This window comes from Pararge aegeria, chromosome 15 (assembly GCF_905163445.1).
Source record: "Pararge aegeria chromosome 15, ilParAegt1.1, whole genome shotgun sequence".
Lineage (NCBI taxonomy): Eukaryota > Metazoa > Arthropoda > Insecta > Lepidoptera > Nymphalidae > Pararge > Pararge aegeria.
In genome coordinates, this window is record NC_053194.1 from 2,939,955 (window position 1) to 2,960,975 (window position 21,021).

Below are 21,021 nucleotides of genomic sequence, written 5' to 3' on the forward strand. Positions count from 1 at the left end.
TTGGAAAAGGATATCTGTGTATATTATAAATGCGAAAGTGTGATATATATGTTTGTTTGTCCGTCCAACTAAGCATCCAATCAATTTTATTTTTGGCATAGTTAGTTGAAAGAGCGGAACATAGATTACTTTATATTCCAGGAAAACAAACGGTTTCCGCAAGACTTATAAAATGACCGTTATAAACGCGGACAAAGAACTCTGTTAACAGCTAGTGATGATCATAAAACAAAGCTCATACGAGGCAGCCCTACTTACGTCACACCTTTTCAGCATACATTGTATCAGGTTAATTTCACTTCTTTCAAGTGCAGTTTATCAATTTACAACACCTAATTATCGTTACAGTGACAGTCGCTCCGTTTAATCACCATGTACCTACGCTATTGCGTTATTTCCATTAATATTATCATAATGAGCTTTTTATTTCACACAACATCCACGTAACGTATTTGTAATTGTTTTTTTCTTGTAATAACAATCAAATTCAATAACCAACTTCAAATCGTAGGAGAATTGCGCAACGCAATGACAATTATTACAACAATCGTTATTAATTTTTAAAGAAAAAGGATAACGTTATTTATATAACTTTTAGCTTATATTTTGTTGCCTTCCAATCAATAAAAGCTTATGGCCCACATAGCTCTTCAAGCGGAATTGAGTTTCGGATGTTCAGGATGGCGTTGTAACTCACAAAAAGTGAAACGAGCGACTGCATCTTACTCTACCTCAAGATGTCGCGTCAATATTGTCACCTAACGACGATCCTAATGAAATTTAGTACTTATATATAGCGGGTGTCCTGAAAATGGATACAGGATACTTTTTATCCAGGAAAAGCACCATGATAAAGTTCCCTGCGGTTAAAAACGGCTTCACAGCAAAACCGATAATAATAATTATACTACAGGATATTCTTTATCCCGGGAAAACTAACGGTTCCTACGTTATTTTTACGTGTTGAGCTACTCCCAGTAATATAATTTAAATTAAATAAACATAAATATGGTTTGAAAAAGGATGTTTCGTGTCAGTTATAAATAAATCTTACCATTAGATATTAATACAGAGATCAAAATGAACAAAATTAGTTTCATTAATCTATACTAAAAGCAAACGCCTCGAAAGGCAATCAATGGTTAATTGTCTTCTCAATAAATCTTTTACATGCAGAACTTATAGCTGGACAAATTGCTTCGGACTTGCTACATGAAAATGAACTTTAAGACACTAGTTTTATGTTTCATTGTATTGGTAGGAAGTTAATACTGAAATCAGAGTTAGAACTAAAACTTTAATGCTCTTCAAATTACATTTAAAATTCACAATTATGATTATCGTATTGCGCAAGGTATTATAATATCTGATGAGACGCGGAAGGATTATGTTGATAAAAATAACTGTAACTCTACTGTCGGGAATTAGTTTTAGCTCTGCTGGATAGCCTGATGGTGAGGCTGGTGGTGACTCCATTCTTCTTCTTCTTCTTCAAACTCCGGCAAGTAGGTAACATTAACTTTTCGGAACAAGGTGCATTAAAAATAATTAAAGGTCACGTGCGGGTACGCGTGTCTGTCTACTGTTTCGTCACATTTCCTGAACGGATAAACTATTTTGTTTTTGTTTTTCTTTTGAAAGGTGAATTCTTCGGAAATGTTTTAACATGCTAATGTTTGATTAAAAAAGGCCAAAGACGCCACAAATAGAAGATGGCCGCTACCAAAAAATGGCGAATTATATATTATTTTTCACAACTCCCTGAATAAGTATATCAAATAAAAGGGCTCGACCAGTAGAATAATGTAGACTTTATTTTAAGTCGCTTAAAATAAAGTTGGGGAGACTTAAAATAAAGTAATCATTATTTATTTTGAAATTATAAATATATTTACCATGATAATATTGCGGGATTTGTCGATATTTCAACCCAGTTTCATGGAACGTGGTCAGGACGGGACTGCGAAGGTACAACATGTCAAGTTGAATGTCTCGGGCAGAATCTGACTTCTAGCTTTCGTTTTATTTTTTTTTGATATTTCACGAACTACGCTGACAGCGTCACTTTTAAATTCAGAAGCTGTACGATGCTTTCTTGGTTCCAAAATTCTACCATTAAATTCCACACACTTGTTAATTTGAAACCGTCCTCACGATTGAAGGTTTATGTGCTTCCGAATTTCAATCGCTTCACAAACAAGTCTTGGAATATAGAGACGGTCGGTGGAGCTTTAGGGTCGTGTAGCTCTATCCAGTTCTGGATGCAACCTTGTAGAATATAAATTTATTAAAAATAATGATTTCCTTGTTTAAAGCTATAATAACATCTCACAGCTACTAAAGGTTTGTTAGATCATTAGTATATCTCACTCAGTTAACTCGTACTCAATTATAGTTATCCACTAAGGTAGTTTCATCTTAATTGGCTGTTGATTAACTATTGCTGAAGTCAGAGGCCAATGAGGAATGCTATATAAAAACCTGGTAACATACTTGGTCTCGAATTAGATTGGAAGATGCTTAGCATTTGTATTTGCTGCAACATGGAAATATGTTCAGAGACAAAAGCGCCTTTAGACACAAATTTTATACAAGTTGACCAAAAAGCTAACTGAAAAAGGGATATTTGCTTCAATAATTTGATTTGCTCATCCTATTTTATATTATTTATTTTTAATTTATTATTATAACAACATTCGTAACAATTAAACAGTGTAATGGTTTTTTTTTGACGGCCGACTGGCGCAGTGGGCAGCGACCCTGCTTTCAGAGTCCAAGGCCTTGGGTTCGATTCCAACAACTGGAAAATGTTTGTGTGATAAACATGAATGTTTTTCAATGTCTGGGTGTTTATCTGTTTATTATAAGTATTTATTTATATTATTCATAAAAATATTCCTCAGTTATCTTAGTACCCATAGCATAAACTACGTATTCTTTGGGGCTAGATGGCTATATGTGTATTTTAGTAGTATATTTATCTATTTATTTATTTTTAAATCCCCTAAAAACGGTTCCTTGTTGGTACGTACTTCAAGTTTACTATGTCGCATCTACAGAGTAAAAATACATGCTTTTTGTACGCAAATTTTCATCAAAATTGGTGTAGTCCCTTCGTTTTTGGAATTTAAACGGTACCACTTCACACTTAGTTTGATTCCCGCGGGGGGGCCGATTTGGAAATGAAACTGAACAGGTTTACTACCTGCACAATCGACCAGGCAGTCAATAAGGGTTACTGTATAATGTTTATGAAAGTTTTTATAGCGCAACTATTTAGGGTGTGGATCGTCGTGGAAATCGTGAATCGAAGCGTCCTTATTTTGGCTTTTGCTATAAAAAATATAGTTGCTATGTTACCATATTTTGTTACGCAATCAAGCCATTTCTTACTATGCTGGACAGCCAATGCAGAGATGCTTTATCTTGCTCGTTTCATTTTTTGTGGGTTGAGCTACAAAACTTTGCATAAACCAGATATAGTTTGATGAAACGTAGGAACCTCGTACATAATTACGACGTACATTAACCATCTTCTGAAGATGCTTTGGTAAAGTAGCAAAACGTGCGTAGTAGGTACAGTACCCAAAAATTCCATGTTACTCTGTAAAGTAACAGTAAAATGAAATAAATTAATGAGATTACGGAATTCGCGACTAAAAAATGAGTGCCATTAGGTTCATTTTGATCTTCACGATTGCAAATAAAATGCTAAGCGTTCAAGCCGTACTTTGCAAGATATGTGTGGCCATCATCATCATCATCCTCATGATCACCGTAATTATCAACCCATTCTAGGGCACGGGTCTCGTATCAGAATGAGAAGGGTTTTGGCCGTATGGCAAAGTGCTGATTGGTAGACTACAAACACCTTTGAGAACTACTTAACTAAAACGAAATTAAAATAAAGACACATTTGTCTTGTCGCGGGTAAGCAAACTACGCTTTGACGGCCGAATGGCGCAGTGGGCAGCGACCCTGTTTTCTGAGTCCTTGGCCGTGGGTTCGATTCCCACTACTGGAAAATGTTTGTGTGATGAACATGATTGTTTTTAAGTGTCTGGGTGTTATCTGTATATTATAAGTATTTATGTGTATTATATTCATAAAAAATATTCAACAGCTATCTTAGTACCCATAACACAAGCTACGCTTACTTTGGGGCTAGATGGCGATGTGTGTATTGTCGTAGTATATTTATTTATTATTAGTATTAAATGTTTATTTAAGGTACATAATTAACTACTGCAAAGTTAATAAACTTCTTCTAAGCTGTACCTGAAAATACTTTATTAAACTTTATAAAGTAACAAAAGCTCATTTCCAAACGATTATAGTCACAACAGAATAAAAATAACTTCAATATTCACTTTGCTATACAAGTACGATTCTTATACCCTGATGTTACAGTAAAAAATCATTCGTTGTTGTATCTACTTGTCTTTTTATGGGGTCCTTTTTTATAACATTAACAGGTAGTAATTTTTGTGACGCAACCAGTATGTTTTGAACTGTATTGTAGTATTTTTAACATAAGTGAAGTTTTTATTTTTCTTATGCTAAGAAGACCTAAACCTGGTCTGTTTAACAAGGATTTATTAATTTCTGCAGCAGCTATTTTGTCTTAATTTTCATATTTGATCTAAACTGATTCTTTTAATTTCATACTATTACCTTAGTATTTTAGACGTACACTATTTTACTAAAATAATTTGTATCAATGTCCCATTAGTAGATGCGTTTCATATTTTTGTCTATCTCTACAGTGCTGGGAGTGAAAGAGAAAAAAGATATTTCAACATCAACTGTAATTAATTTTTAGTTCCCCGCTGTTGAATGTAATTTAGTTTAAAGTCTATAACATTAAAGTTCATCAAAGAAATATGTGTTTGTGGATTGAAACTAATTTAAACTCTATATTGTGAATAATTTGTACTTGTACAATAATACACTACACATTATAATTACTGAGGTGATACTCTTTATATAAGAATTTTGTTTACACACTCAATGATAGAACTTTATTTTTAGAACCGATGATAGTCATAAAAGAACCGCATCATTGCCATTAATATATTACAGTTATACGCACATGCGGACAAATAATCTTATTATTAAAAAGAAAAAGGATAGAGAGAGAATCCATAAAAATATCGAACAATCGGCGATCGATAAGCAAAAAAATGCAGCAGACGCAAAGCAAACACCTGTCTCAACGGACCCCTCCTATTGATCCTTTACATATAGGAATATAACAAAAAATGTATACCGAAGTCAGAATACGGGCTAACCGTCTGATATGGTATGACTCAACATCAGATATGGAATACGTAACATGATTTAGAATGTGTTTATAAAATTTAAGTGTTGTCATTTTCTACGTAGAGACATTAACAGTTTTAGCCTTGAGTTTAAGAACTTAAAATGACATGAATAATATTACAGTTTTTTGCAAGTTACACTATAAAAGTATAACATCAACTAAAAAGGAAAAATATCATCAAAACTAAGGACAAGATAGGTGCAATGACAATACTTTGATTCACTTCGGGGTCATTGCCTTGCCAGTTAAATTTCATTTCCAGCAATAAAACAAATGTATTAATAAATAACGCAATTTTTTTAAAGATGAGATGGTTTTTGTATAAAATAGTCACAATCTGTAACTAAAACCATAAATCCAAAAACCATTAACCAAATATGGCTGCAATGACAATACTTTGATTCACTTCGGGGTTATTCTTCCTGACATATGCTTTTCTTGCCAGTTAAATTTCATTTCCAGCAATAACCTAAATTTATTAATGAATAACGCAATTTTTGAAGTGAAACTTCTTTATCAGGGTTGGTGAAATTTAGTGTAACATTTTTCACTTACGCGTCACATTTTTTCGTTACGCGCCGTCTTTTTCTTGTCCCAACCACGGTTGATTCGAGTTTATTAGAACTTCAAATGCATTGCAAAATTTATTTTAAAGATGAGATGGTTTTTGTATAAAATAGTCACAATTTATGAATTAAATCACAAATCCAAAAACCATTAACCAAATACACACACATTGCACATTGGTCAAAATTTGATTACGTCTTATAGTAACAACACATGAATACATGATATTCGGCGCTAAACCAGGATTTACTACTATGGGAACAAACCGGTACATCACAACAATTAACACTAGAAACTATAAATGGTGTAATTACACCCACCTGGAGATATAGTGGTTTGTTCGCTAAATTAGCGTTGAGTTGAACGAACTTGAACTTGCTGCGTTTTGTTGAACTCTTGTTCTGTGTGAAAGGTTTTTTGTACTCCTTTATACTTTATACTACGTTTGGATACGTGAGAAGCTATAAAAGTGTTAGAACTTTTTTGGTTGTAAAGAAATTATAAAGACACTCAAAACTCTGGGGGCACTAAATTCTTATGAAATTGAAACCCACATATTGTCCACCGCATATAACAAGAATTGAAAGTTCAAGAATCCTCCAAGAACTTAAGACAAAAGACGGAACATCATCTACTTAAACTTATAATTACAGCCTGGAACAGTTTACTATAAAGAGATCATTTTCATCATCTAATTGTACCTTCAACGTTCTTCCCTTGAAATTTCATTTTTGTTATAACCCTTTATGGTGTACAATAAAGTATATACGCAATAATTCAGTATAATCATTCACGCATGAATGATTGTATAATTTTTGATTTAATTAATGATTATTTTAATTTTTGTATACTTGAAACATATACATTGAACAACAGCGTAAACTGAAATGATCAAAAAAACCAGAAGTATTATAGACTATCATAAATCAATTGACACTGGATTAAAAACGCGATTGTAAACCTATCCTGTTATACGAAAATAATTTAAAATATTTTATCGTTTACGGTGAATAGCATTGGGACAGCGAAAGCTCCAACGACCTAAAAAACGAGTTATATTATAGAATTAAGAACAAAACAAATCAATCGAAATCGCATAAATACAAAAATAGTATTTAACTGATGACTGAAAACTAGTTGATTATTATTTATGTAGATTGCTAAATAATAAATTTTGCATATTTATGATTTTCTAAGTGGCAATTATCATTTACTTGCGAGTTTTTTCGTTAAATCTTATTATTATTTTGATTTCTACATATTTGCTATTTAATAAGCGGTTTTCATTTGGAACTAATATTATGATTATAATATCTAAACAATAGTTCGAAAAGCTTTTAAGTTGTCTTATTTAAACTAGTGTCTATAAAAGCATAGTCAATATTACGGGAACAAATTAGTGAACGTGTACCATTTCAAACTTCGGGGTTTTGTTTATATTTATTCAGGTTCAACATCTTAATGCATTGTCTTTACACCAGCCATTGGCTTTTCATGACTTAAAAAGTTATGATGATAAAGTGAATTTTCATTATTGTAACTCATCATCCTTAAATATTTTGTAGAAGAGTTAAGCAATTTTCACAAAGATCAATTCTACTTACAGATACTTGTGGTGAATTGTTTCAAGTAACCAAGCATATTATATAACTTCATTTTCAGTTTAATACGCCGAGTGAACCAAACTGAAACTGCTTAGAAGTATCTATAAGAAGTTTTTATAATGTAGCAAAATTTTATAGCTCAATGATTATAAAGTTCCACTGAGATACGCAACGTTGTAACTTCAATTTCATCCGGTGGGCCATTTACAAACCTACTCGTATCCAATAAGTATCCTAGCACACGCTTTACGCTTTGAAAAAAAGAAAAAGAAGAATACTAGTCATGCAGAACATATTATTCCTAACAATTAATAACTTTAAATTAATTGGTAATCAGGCAATACAAAAACTTGACCATAAAAAACTTTCAAACTCAAACGTATAATCACACGAAGTGCTTTTGATTTAAAGAAGTTAGTAATAAAATGTAGTCCAATAGATTCACGATTTGATATTCTGTTTCCTGTTCACAGATTCTACGACAATTTCCTTTCTATCAACGAGCACATCTCTATACTTATCAGATAAGTGTTTAACTATGCTATCAATCGTTTTATCGATCCAAGCCTATGATCGTAAAGTAACCTTTCATCTAGCCGCCTTATAACTGCTTTAAGGCTGACCACATATCAGCTAAAACGGAGGAATTAAAAGATTTTATATTTTTTATTAAATCTACTTATTATGTTGTAGGACGTAACTCGCTGTATATGGTACAAAACTTAACGTTTTATTTGATTATTTTAATTATCTCGTCTTAAAAACCAATATTAAAGCTTATTAATTTGAGCTACACGATTTTCTTGTCTATATATTCTTGGTGAAGGTGGTAGCAATTTGCCATTGTCCTTAAGCAAGTTTTGTCGTAGATCTCGGTTACTTTATCTAACATATTGTGATAATTAATAGTCTCAGAAGCCTTTCTAGCGTATTTTCCGAACATCGCCATCACAGTTCTTACAAAATCTTCCAGGTCCTTCAATGAGGATAGTGTAAGCTAGTTTCACGACGAAAATACCAGTACACAGTACAACCATTTTGTTAAAAAAGACAAGTGTAAAATGTTCGGTCATTACAGCAAATGAAAAAATGCGCAGTTTTGATTACGCGATATCAGCTTATATACAGGCGGCCTAACGATGTAAGCGTTCGACAGTTTTACAATCTGACTATTGCATATATCTTGTCTACCATCTCGCTAAAATATGCACCGCCCGCATTGAACCGTGGGGTTAATGGTCTACCCATCCTGTTTCCGTGTGTGACCTTAACATTAATTATTTTTAATAATACGGTTTCGTACTTACTTATTACTTACTTACTTATTATTTTTAATAATACGGTTTCGTACTCTCTGTTGTTGATGGATCTAATATTCCTGGGTTTATTCTTGGGTTTTCCTGGGTTTGTTTCCCAGCAGGGGCGATTTGGGAATTGATATTTCAGAATTTTCTCTGGTCTGGTCTGGACGAAGGATTTGGTCATGTTGAATTACTAACCTACTGACAAAAATGTGACAACAAGCTTTCTGTTACAGTGACGCATTGACTCAGATTAATGGTTTTGATACAATATAACTGCAATACACTAAACAGGTCTGCCGTCTTTGACTTCACATCCCCAGATCAGGTTAATTAGTAGTGGAATAAAATATGTATACTATATAGGTATATACTTATAAATTAACTTCTTTTATTATATCTGAATACTTAATGGCCCTTAGATCATTCGCACTTTTTAATATTGAAGGATAAGCTCGCTCTTGAGTCATCGACGATTAAGTCCACATGCAACTATATACTAGTTAAGAACAAAGAAACTATAATAGTTACAGTTTTTTACGTATCAAGAGCAGTGAGTTAAGGCATGTCTAAGCATGTCTTATCATTTGAATGCTTGAACTCGTTTTAAGATAAGACGGATAATATATTGAAGGTCTACATAAGGCATTATCAATCTATTTGATCTTAACAAACGGACATTAATTTATATAAACACAAAAAATAATTATAGTCATTGATATTTAAATGATTACCATTAAGATAATTATTGTAATAACATATCAATAAATCTTTGGTGTATAGGAAAAATCACGTCTTGAAAATATTCAAATAAAAAGACTAAAATGTACTAGATAGATAGGTAGATTCATTTTGTAAGGCCGATATAATTTGGGTCAGTAATAGTTAAGGTTTACGTACAACGGACGGTCCCAGACCAACCAAGTGCGGAAAAGGCCCAAGAACAGAAGGTAAGTTTTTTGATTTTATTATTTAAAAAAATTCATGTGGGGCCTTTTCAGTAGTACACAAGTTTCAAAACTAAACTTTAGACAGGTTTCAAAGTTTTCTTTCGTTGTTTAAAAGTAGTTTAGTCCCGTGCACAGTGTTTCCGTCGAAAAGGATAGCAGTACCTTTAGATCAGTCAAGGTTTATTTGGGGAAAGGAATTTAAACAGTGAGCTATTAAATCCTTATTCTTTAATATTACAAATGCAAAGGTATGTTTTGATGGTTTGTCCTCCAATCACTCAGTAATATAGCAACGTAGCAATGTGCGATTGAAAAGAGACAAAAGCTACTTTTTCTTTGGGTAGCTTTTACGTCCTACAAAACTCCACCTTTTTTTTTTTTTTTGTTGACCGGGGGGGAAATCTTCTTAAAAGATACCCAATTCTCTGTGGGAGAATTTGGGTTATGTGGGATTTCTACCCACTAAAACCCCCTCGGTTGCCAGCCTCAGTACATAATGGGAGGCTCCGGGATCTCCTAGGAACGCACCGGTGCCTCCCTTGCACAACGCTTATAGCTCGTCCCGGGAAGATTTATGATTCCCGATTTCCTGGGTACGTCACTTTGAGGTAAGGCAACACCTTGCCTCTTCTTGTCTTCTCAGGGTCGTAAGTAGAGGTGATGACGTGACTACTAGTCCCCGTCAGACCGTTCTCTCTGATGTCCCTTCGTACAAAACTCCACCCTGTGTCCATCAACCTGAGGCGTCGGTGCTAAGCCTCATGGGCCAGTAATTACTCCTGAATCCACGCCCTTCAGACCGGAACACAACAATGCTGCTTGCATGCTACTAAAAGCCTAATTCTGCAAAACTCTCAATCTTTCGCATTTATGACATCATTGGGAAAATACTGAGACAGTAGCTGCGAATACATACGAGCAAAGCCGTGGACGCTTTTAGTGTAGAATAATAAGAAACGTTATCTCTGACATGATCATACAAATATACTGAAATATTGACACAGTTATGGGAGTAGCTACACACGATCGTGCCAGTCGTGAGCGTTAGCTTGGACAAAAAACATTTGAACAAATAGACGGCCATAGAATGCCACTTGCAAGTTCCAACTCACTCGAAGTCGGCCGTCTAACATTCAAAAGACATAGAATTGACAATAAAGTTTCTCTTAGGGCCGGAAACTACTTACAGTTAACAGAATTTATTCGATGAGTAAAAAGATTTTCATATATTGCTAATAAAAGTAAAATTTAGTAAGTCAATTTATCACTGAATAAATTTATGAAAACACTTTTATTGTATACCACATTTAAATACAGAAAATAGTAAAACGCATTTCAAAGAATTTGGCCTACATATTGATCCAAGCAACCAATATTACTTAAAAAGAGGGTTTAATATAATAAAAACCTTCCACTTATTGTGTACTGCTACATAATTGTTAGAAAGTAGATTTTTTGTCAAAATGTTTTATGTTAGCCATTGAAGAATTCAAAATATAAGATCATCATCAAACTTTAATAGAACTAACTAGACTTATATATATAGAGCGAAGTAAATACACCTGCTTGTGCACCCTTTTAAAAGACTCATCGAGATGTGTGTTGATTCCACGGATAAAGTTGAAAGCCTAACCTAGACATCAAATAATCTCTTAATTGTTTTGACGTCGCTTGAAAGTAAGAAACGAGGAGTTTCAAACTCAATTTGCGGAACTAGAACTCGCAACCTACATACTTTTGTTTTACCACAATTTTGCTTTTGTTTTAAACCTATTACAAGAAATCTAAGTAAAGAAAAACATGTTGAATATCTATTAAGCAGTCCTTGAAGACCTTTGTAGGTCTATGCGCAAACCATTTAATTATAAGAAATATATTTATAGGACAATGTTCTAAAATTTTACTATAAATTTTGTACAATTTACATCGAACATGGTATCGAATTTATTCAAATTGAACACGTGAAATAATTGTGTTGGGCTTAACTCAAGCAATATTATCTAACATGATCTTGTTCCAACCATAACCATTGCTTATACTGTGTTAAACTTTGGTCCGTTTAGTAACTTATAACCATTTATTTTCGTATGAAACTAACTGTTACTTGAATTATTTATGGTCATTTTTAGGTATTCAAGTAAAATATTTTAAACGGTATCAGTGATTACCTATCAAGCCTAACTCAAACATCTAAGAAGCTTACGGATTTTCTATTATTTCAAATGTCTTCTTTTTATTCTATTCGAATTCAGTAGCTTATTTATCTCGTTTAAGGGATAATAACTCTAAAAACGGTCGTACTTTATCTTGATTTGCTCAATCAAATCCGTAAGTACCTTACTGGTATTTGAGTAAGTATTTCGAAATAATAACAAAAGGTCGCCAAGTGAACTGAAGTGGAAAAGGTTTTATATTAATCTTACTTTATACTCTCCACCTACACAGTATGGTTAAGCATGTTTTGTGACTGTTGTTAAATTGAAGTACCTACTTAACTTCATCATTACAAATGTTTTCCAATAAAATCTTCAAAATTTAAAACAGGATTCAATAAATTGAGTCAATAACCGAGAAGTGACTTTATTTGGCTGTTCAAGACTTTCAAGTTTGATTTGTGGAGATTAAATATAACCCCCCGCCTACCTGCCCTATATGTTTTTTGTACCATTTTAGTAAGCAATTCAGCAAGGGCTGAAGTTTAAAAGTTTATCCTTAAAAGGTTCTATCGGTATAAACCTAAGTAACACAAAACCAAGTATAACCTAAACTTTTTGAATGAATTTCTGGAATTCAATCGGGACTTATATGTAACTTATTTAAACATGTATACTGTAAATAACACAAAGAGATAAAGAGATCAGCCATAAAGAAGCAGAAATGTCTGTTATATAGCTGAGTCCTGTGTTACCATTAAGGCAGGTACAATAAATATTTCTTCTGCTTTCATTCTTTGTTTATTTCAATTTCAATTTTCATTCGAAAATTCAAATCTTAGTAGATCAATTAGTACGGAATTCAGTGTTTCCGACCTTGATAGTAGTCCAAAGAAAAAAATACAAACGCAATAAACTATCGAAAAGGCAAAAAGAAGTTAAAAGGCGTGAAAACGATCCAAATTTGGTACGTATGCAAAAACAAATAAAACTCAGAGATTTGAATAAATAAAAGAAAACGTTTTAGCTATAGAATGGATAAAACTATTTAGGGAAATCGGACCAGCTATTATTCTCATGAAACAGCTAACAAACAAATAGGTGAAAAAGGTAACAATAGAAACTGGAAATCATCATCGACGATTGTACGACTGTATCAGGGCGGGATCTAGTTATTTTATATATGATTCGAGTGACAGCATAAATTGAAGCTGTTAAACTGTATATAGGCACCCACGAAACAGGAATACCTAGTGTGGGTACCATCTGTTACATGGAATCTGTAAATGTTGTTTTTGATAAAAAATATTTTTACATTTAAAAAAAAAATCGTTGGATTTCATGAATGTCAGAATCTAAATGCATTTGAATGTAATGTGAGACTTCATATTAATGTTTGAGAAATGAGAATGCAGGTTTTAATACGTTAACTTTATTTGTTTTGTTTGAGCGTCAAGTAAAAAACTCTGTGTAGATTGAGAAAAAACCATCGTCAAATCGCTAAATTAAATTCGGTTCACTAGAATCACTATCTCAATACAGCACTGTTTTCATGCTGATACCGAACTCTAATTAATTACATAAATACTATGTAAAACATGCTACCATTTAATTCAAATAATATTTGTCTTACGCCATTTAAATAATTTCAACTTCCAACTTTTTGGAATATTTCAAATATAAAATTTGGCAATTACATATGTAATAAATTCACATATTTTTTGGAGTTACTAGCGTTACAAAAAGTAGCACAGATTAAATCAAAGTCATCTATCAAATATATTTTTGTGTCGGCTGTATAAGTCTTAGAGGTCACTAACGATTGAGCTGAAAGAGACGCGTAAGATAACAACGTCGGAAGGAATTTTATTAGTATTTGGGTCATCTCTGAGCGCGTGAAGAATTGTGCTCTTAATTGATGAAGCCCATTAGAAGGATCAGATTAATAAGAATATGACACCTCTGAAATACTAAATGAGATGAACAATAACCTAATATTATTTTACCGATGCCCATTTTCTTGTTTGAGATGATAAAATTACGTATAAGTTAATAAGGATTTGTAAGAAACTTACCAATATGTGTTAAGCGTTTATTAATATGTCTTATATTGGCGTAAACGGGGCACATCCTGGTTAGGTATAACGATAAAAACAAATGGTAATCTTTTTTTATTTTTGATATAAAAGTTGTAGCCGTTGAAACTTAAACAGCACCACCGAATCCACTCTGGTTTAATTGGGTGCCAGAACCATCTCCAATACATTGTGACCAAGAAGAAAAATATTACTTTAGTTTACTTTTAAGATTATCCCTTGTTTTTTTTTCTAAGTCTATTATCCAGTTTATTTATTAAGCGAGGGATTATGTATGCACTTGTATGTTTACCGTACTTGTTCGTCGTTGATTTTGTCACTTACTTGCTTTCTAATGCCCTGCATGTAACTAGCTCTTTTTAATAGAATCTTTATAATAGAAGATTTAAAAAGGTACCTAATGCTCCTTTATAACTTTATAATATGGATATTTTTTAAAGATTTCATGCCAAACTATTATTATTATGGTAAAAGGAAATCGTGTATGCAGGGTTCTATGAACGCAGACGAAACTCACACATTGTCAGAATAATGACTTTAGCGTACCCTTTCTAAGGCTTTAGTTTAGATAGAGATAACTATACAGGTCCTTTTAGCCTCGGGACAAGGTATGTCGATTTGCGGTATGCTTTTTATGTGAGAATTGTTATTTATTATTATTTTCAAGAGACTTTATATAACGGAATACGCTTAGGGCTTTCGAAAAATAATTTTTATTTACGATCCTTCCAATATTATTATTTATAAATCCTCATAATTACTACCAAAAAAGGCCATCATACAAGATTTTTTTGTCACCATAGAATTCATAAAAACAAGTTAATAGGGTAGGTATGTAAGTAATTATCTAGTTACTTACATTTTTTATACCTAGGTAGAATTCATAAATGTCAGAATCTCAAATCATTATGCATTTGGATGTACCTAGGTACCTATCAATATATTTTAATGAATATACCTACCTAGTTAATCTCTAATGAAGATCTAAAAGGTACGTATTGCTTTATTAGTGCAGGTTTATTTATTTTCTTTAAGAATTCAACGTTCACATAAGAATTGAATACAATGTAGGTTTGGATGACCTACTTTATCCGAAATTTTAAAACTTCATGAATCAGACTAAAAAAATTGCAAACGTAAACTATTAGTCATTGATTTTCTACCTACGTATTGTTAAATCATCTTTAAAGATTACGAAATCAGGTGAAATATAAAAGGATTAAGCTCATATTACAAAAGTACTAAAAACTTTATTTTAAGTAGGTAAGTATTTAAACGAAAAAAGAACTGTCTTACTTTATCGATTAACGCAATAATTAATTTTTAACTATGGTTATTTTGAAAGCTCTTTGTATAGTATAGATAGATGAAGTATTTATTACACAAGTTACAGAGAAAACATAAGAAAAAATTACAACGAATAACAAAAAAAAAATAAAAAATATACAAAGGCGGTCTTATCGCTTTAAGCGTAATAATATAGATAGAGAAGAACTACTTTTCGAAAGAACATTCTACTGGTGACCCAGATATTTTATGTTATTACAATCAGTAGGTATAAGAAGCTAACTGTTAGTACGATAAATCGAGACATCGATGAACTTTATTTGTCATTTATTAATAGTAGTCTCGACATCTTATCATTAAAGGCACTTAGCTTCCTTGATATTCATAACAACTATGCAGACACCTATAATTAAACGCCACTAAAAATCAATTATACCTAGTTCAATACAAATTTACTTGCTAATGATGAAAGAATAAAATATATATTATTTATATACAAAAAAAAGCTTACCTAGACAACTGAGATTTATTTTCTCATCCACCGAGTCATCGTCGTTAAAGTATTCCAACTTTTTAGAATTCATGTTTACTATTTACCACTTATCAATCGCACGGGTCACACACTTGGTCTGGCACAACACTTTTGCACACACATAAACAATTCGAGTTTTTGAAAATGGAATTACAACGGCTCTTTTTAAATGTTCGGAAAACCGGCGCGCGCGCTGTCGACCGACGCGTACCGAGTCAACGACGCGAATGGTTGAACTGCAACTGAATGAGTGACGCATGACGCTACACACACATGGATAGGAGCGATAATCTGATTAGTGCCCTTTGCGATTATTGTTCTATTTTCTATAATGCCTTTGTGAATGAAACGTTTATTGTTTTCCGTGTTTAGCGCGGCCGAACGCTGCACTGTTTTAGCGGAAATATAATTTTTTTATATTAACATCAGCGGGAAGTATTATATGCTCTATAATAAAGCGCTGATCAATGTATTGTTTTGAATTCTATAGTAAAATAATGAGCTTGGAGTCATAATATTAAACCGTTGAACTTATTTTAGAGGACGTCATACTTTTTTATGATACCTATCATTTAAAAAGAAAGTAAATTTCGTATAACCTTGGTTTCTAATATATAAATAAAAATATACTACGACAATACACACATCGCTACCAAGTCCCAATTTAAGCGTAGCTTGTGTTATCGGTACTAAGATGACTAATGAATATCTTTTATAAATAATATACATATGTAAATACTTATAACATACATACAAACACCCAGACACTGAAAAACACTCATGCTCATCACACAAACATTTTTCAGTAGTGGGAATCGAACACACGGCCTTGGACTCGGAAAGCAGGGTCGCTGGAAACTGAGCCAATCGGCCGTCAATATATTTATATATATATAGTATGGTGAAGTTAGTATGTGCCTTCCTACTTACTTTACCGTAAATACTCGTATATGGAGATAAAGGGTCAAAGCGGTAATAGTGTAGTGGTTAGAGCTTCGGCCTCCGTTTCGGTGATACCGAGTTCGATCCCCGGTCCGTACCTCTAACTTTTCGGAATTAAGTGCGTTATTAATTATTAAACAATTAAAATATCACTTGGTGAAGGGAAACATTGTGAGGAAACCGGCATGCCTGAGAGATTTCAAGGTTTGTGAAGTCTACCGCTTATTTACATATATATATTCAATAGATACAAATAAACTGAAACAAATAAATAAAATAGAGGTGTCTGTACTCTGTCCGTTTTTGAAATATCCTCTTAAATTGAGTCAAGGTTAATAAAACGTTTTTAGATTGTTTTTGCCAACGTGGTGGAGTAAGGTGTGAGAGGAGACCCGTGCCCTGTATTGGGATATGATGATGATGATGTTGAGATACTATTATTTCTCTAAGTGTAGAAACACTTTTCTGAAAATATAAAATTAAATTTATGATGACTCTCGTAAAATGCGTTAAAAAGTACGGAAAATGTACCTAATATTTAAATCGAATCAATTCATGTCACGGCCATAAGGAGTCATTTCACATTATAAAATCTACTTAAATACCAAACGACTAAAAACTTTTTTTACAAATAAGTAGGGGCTTGTACAAAAACGTAAGTAGGTAGGTACTGATACTACAAAAAGCTCATTCAGTCGAAGTTTACATTCAATTATAAATTTTACGCTGTACTGATTCTCATTTTTAAAAGATTTACTTGAACTATGTCAAAGGCTACATGCATGCCAAATTTCATCCAAATCCGTTCATCCATTTTTGCGTGATAGCGTAACAAACATCTACACTTTCACATTTATAATATTAGTAGGATTAGTAGGATAGTAAGATAGTAGGATAGTAGGATAGTAGGATATAAAGATCCACCTAGCTAAACGTAGGTACCTTCCTGCCTGGTTATCTATTTAGTGAGAGACGGGAATTTTTGATACAAACTGTATAAAATAAAGCTTTCAAAATATTAACTCGATGAAATCGATAGTAATCGATTAAGAAGCGGATTTTTTTCCAAACTAGCTGCTTAGTCAAAAGTTACGTTAGAAAATTCGTATGGATTAAGTATTTAGGTAAATTCTTTAAAACGTTTACAAAAAGTAGATGCAGTGAACCCTTTTTCAAAAGAGTAATTTGTTCTTTCATCACATATCTTCGTATCTGTAAGGATTGATTTTTTAATCCATACTAAAAAGCTTTTAAAAATAATTATTGGGTAGAATATGGATTTGGTTGGTCGATCAATAATAAATGCGTGGGTAGAATTTATTTTCGGAAGGAATTTCGACTCAGGAATAACTTTTAACTTGAAAATTGGTTTAAATTACTTTTTTCTTTCAAAAAATCAATGAAATTTAGATCAGAAGATTAAAATTAATTTAAATCATCCCTCAAATATTACAATATATAATAGGTATTATTAAGAAGTGTTAGCGGCGATAGCGCATTGGGTAAGAGCTCGACTTCGCTTTCGAGGGTCGGAGTTCGAATCCCAGCTCGCACCTCTAACTTTGTTAAGTTATGTGCGTTTCATGTAATAAAAATATCACTTACATCAACGGTGAAGGAAAACATCGTGAGGAAACCGGCATGCCCGAGAGTTCTACATAATGTTCTCAAATGGGTGGGGTGTCCACCAATCCGCACTGTACCAGCGTGGTGGACTACCGCATTAACCCCTTCTCATTGTATGATCTTCCCGTGCTTTGTAGTGGGCCGGTATTGGGTTGATGTGATGTTGTTGATTAAGAAAGTAGTTAGTTAGTGTATTTAGGAATTTTTAGATTAAATTGTTGGTATTATTATAAATGAAATAAATAAAAGGGAAATCTATTTTTCACTTCTCATTAAAGTTGACGTTTATGTATATTACAATAAAAGTAATTTTACCAACACATGAAGGTTATATCAAATATATTAATTGAAATTATTACATCAGGAACCCTATTAAATCTCTATGCCAGGAAACGTGTGAAAGTGTCCGTGTGTAGAACAGAAATTAACTAGCATTGTTACTATAAATAGCTGGTGCGAAAAATATTTTAAATATTGCAAAATAGTCCTTAGTCTTAACGAAATAACGCTTAGAACTAATTTTAAAATTGCAATAAGTGCGCTGTGGATCATTAAGCTACACACACCGAAGAAGATATAGTGCTATCGGCTTATTATTTTGTGGTTATGGTATGCGTGTTGCCAATAATCTACAATCAGTAATCAGCCCGCCAACCTGAAGTAAGGCTGATAGAAGGTCCATCGCCATCATCGGACATTATTAGGCTGACTAAAATTTTTAGGTTGAGTACCTGACCTGACCTCCTAACCTGTCTGCAGGCAACAATAACTTAAAAAAATAGCGTTGTCTTAGCTAGCTTATTAGTAGCTAGGAATTTTGTTGGTACAAATATAGAATACCACACTAACAATTTATGCACAATTAGAGTGCACTTTATATTTTTCTTAGTTGTCTTAATATGTAGGTAAATCATCTTTTCATAACTTAAAGATATGGAATTTTTCGTAAAGGAAATCAAATTTTGTCTTATAATTATAATATATTTGGAGGAACTGGTTTATATTCTTTTTTTTGCTGAAGCATAAACATATGAAACATTGCACTAAGAAGTAATAAAAATATAGCTTACATTATACAAGTTGAGAGTATTTCTTGTTTGACCAATAGGTCTGGTAATTTAGAGGAAGGCAAGTTTATGTCTGCAGTCTCTGCCGAGAGAGGGGTTGCTTTTTGTAAGGGATGCTATTTTGAATTGTGATGCGGCACGTTCGGAGAACAATGCGGAGAGCCAGTGGGTCAGGCGTAGATCTGTATCAGTCTCTAGGGCCCTTATGGCTATGCTATAAGGGCTATTTTAAAATACCACCTGGCTTAGGGTCGGGCCCTTTCGCAAGTAATAATTTGTGCGTCACATTTGCACGCAGTCAGTTTGTTGACGCGTAATTTTAAAATGTAAATTTTCTAATACAACTTTATTATCCATGTCCGAATGGAATAGGGGCTAGTGCATTCGTTTGTTTATTTTATACCTATATACCCCACAAGAGAGAGGGGTTAAAGAGCTTTGCCCCATCACGCCGCTCCAGTTTGGATAGGCGGGCTCTATCAATTTTATTATTCATCGTCACCATCATGTCAACCAGTCCCATTGACTGGACGTCCAGTGCTGGACATAGGTCTTTTGCAGAGATTTCCAAACACTACGGCCTTGTGCCGCTAGTGCGGTGGCTTCCTGGGACTCGCTTGATGTCATCGGAGGTGTACCAACGCTGCGTTTACCGGTGCCATTTCAATACATTTAGATCCGAACGTCCATCGGTTCTTTAATTTATGTGCCCCGTTTCCGATTGGGTAATTTGCTATTAAAATAAATCAGTAGATATCTAGCTTGCCTTTATTGTATAAAGCAACGGCATATAAAGCAACGGGGCATACCACAAGTGACAATACAAAATTAATGTATGCGAACGAAGCTGCATACAGAAGCCAGGCGATACATCAAAGAGGCATAATATATGAATACGCATTAACTCATAAAAGCCAAGATCATATTACAAAAGGTTATCAAAAAAATTCTCCAAATCTATTCGGTGACATTAATTATTCCATATTAATTATTATTAAACTCCGAGACGTTGTCACAGAAAAAGGAATATGATATCAGAAATTGATTGGATATCGCGTTGTAAATACATTAACAGCTGCCATAAAAATTTGATCGGTCGAAAGGGCCTCCTCCTTCAACGCGTTTGGGCTTTTTAGACCGTACGACTACAGAAAAACAGACAGACAGAAAAGCAAGAGTAGGGATGTAGGAAGGACCAAGAAGTACCGCTACTAATATAAATATGATACAGTTTTCGTTATATGAATACAATATATATTGGTATATGGGTAAACGAAGTTAAAACAATCTAGCGGTGTATGTTAGTGGCAACAAAGCTGCTGTTGTTCAATTTGATAAATTGTTGATATATATGACTCCTTTCTTGTTTATTATTGGCGTGGTAGAAAAGCTTTATTGCTACCTGCGACCTTTGGGCAGGACGGAGGTTATGTGGGACTCCCCCTCTAAAGGGGGTGTACCCAAACTTAAAACCACCACGGCATGCCCCTCTTGTTGGCTTTTTTAGACGCCTGGGGAACCTGTTGTTTACCTCCCGGACGTGATATGACTTCTTGAATATACGACATATCGT

The 21,021-nt window shown here is 33.4% G+C and overlaps 1 protein-coding gene across 2 annotated transcripts in view; it reads right to left on the reverse strand.

Annotated features, from left to right (window-relative positions):
• The window catches only part of LOC120629718 (protein TANC1), a 246,436-nt gene that overhangs the window by 188,820 nt on the left and 36,595 nt on the right, over positions 1 to 21,021 (reverse strand). Inside the window, exon 1 of one of the 2 annotated variants that reach the window (XM_039898718.1) lies at positions 15,793 to 16,023. The exons of the other annotated variant lie outside the window; for it this stretch is intronic. Within the exon in view, the coding sequence (XP_039754652.1) occupies positions 15,793 to 15,865 (73 nt within the window). The 5' untranslated portion in view covers positions 15,866 to 16,023. Of the gene's footprint in view, positions 1 to 15,792; positions 16,024 to 21,021 lie in introns of those variants that run through there. 2 annotated transcript variants of the gene reach the window in all.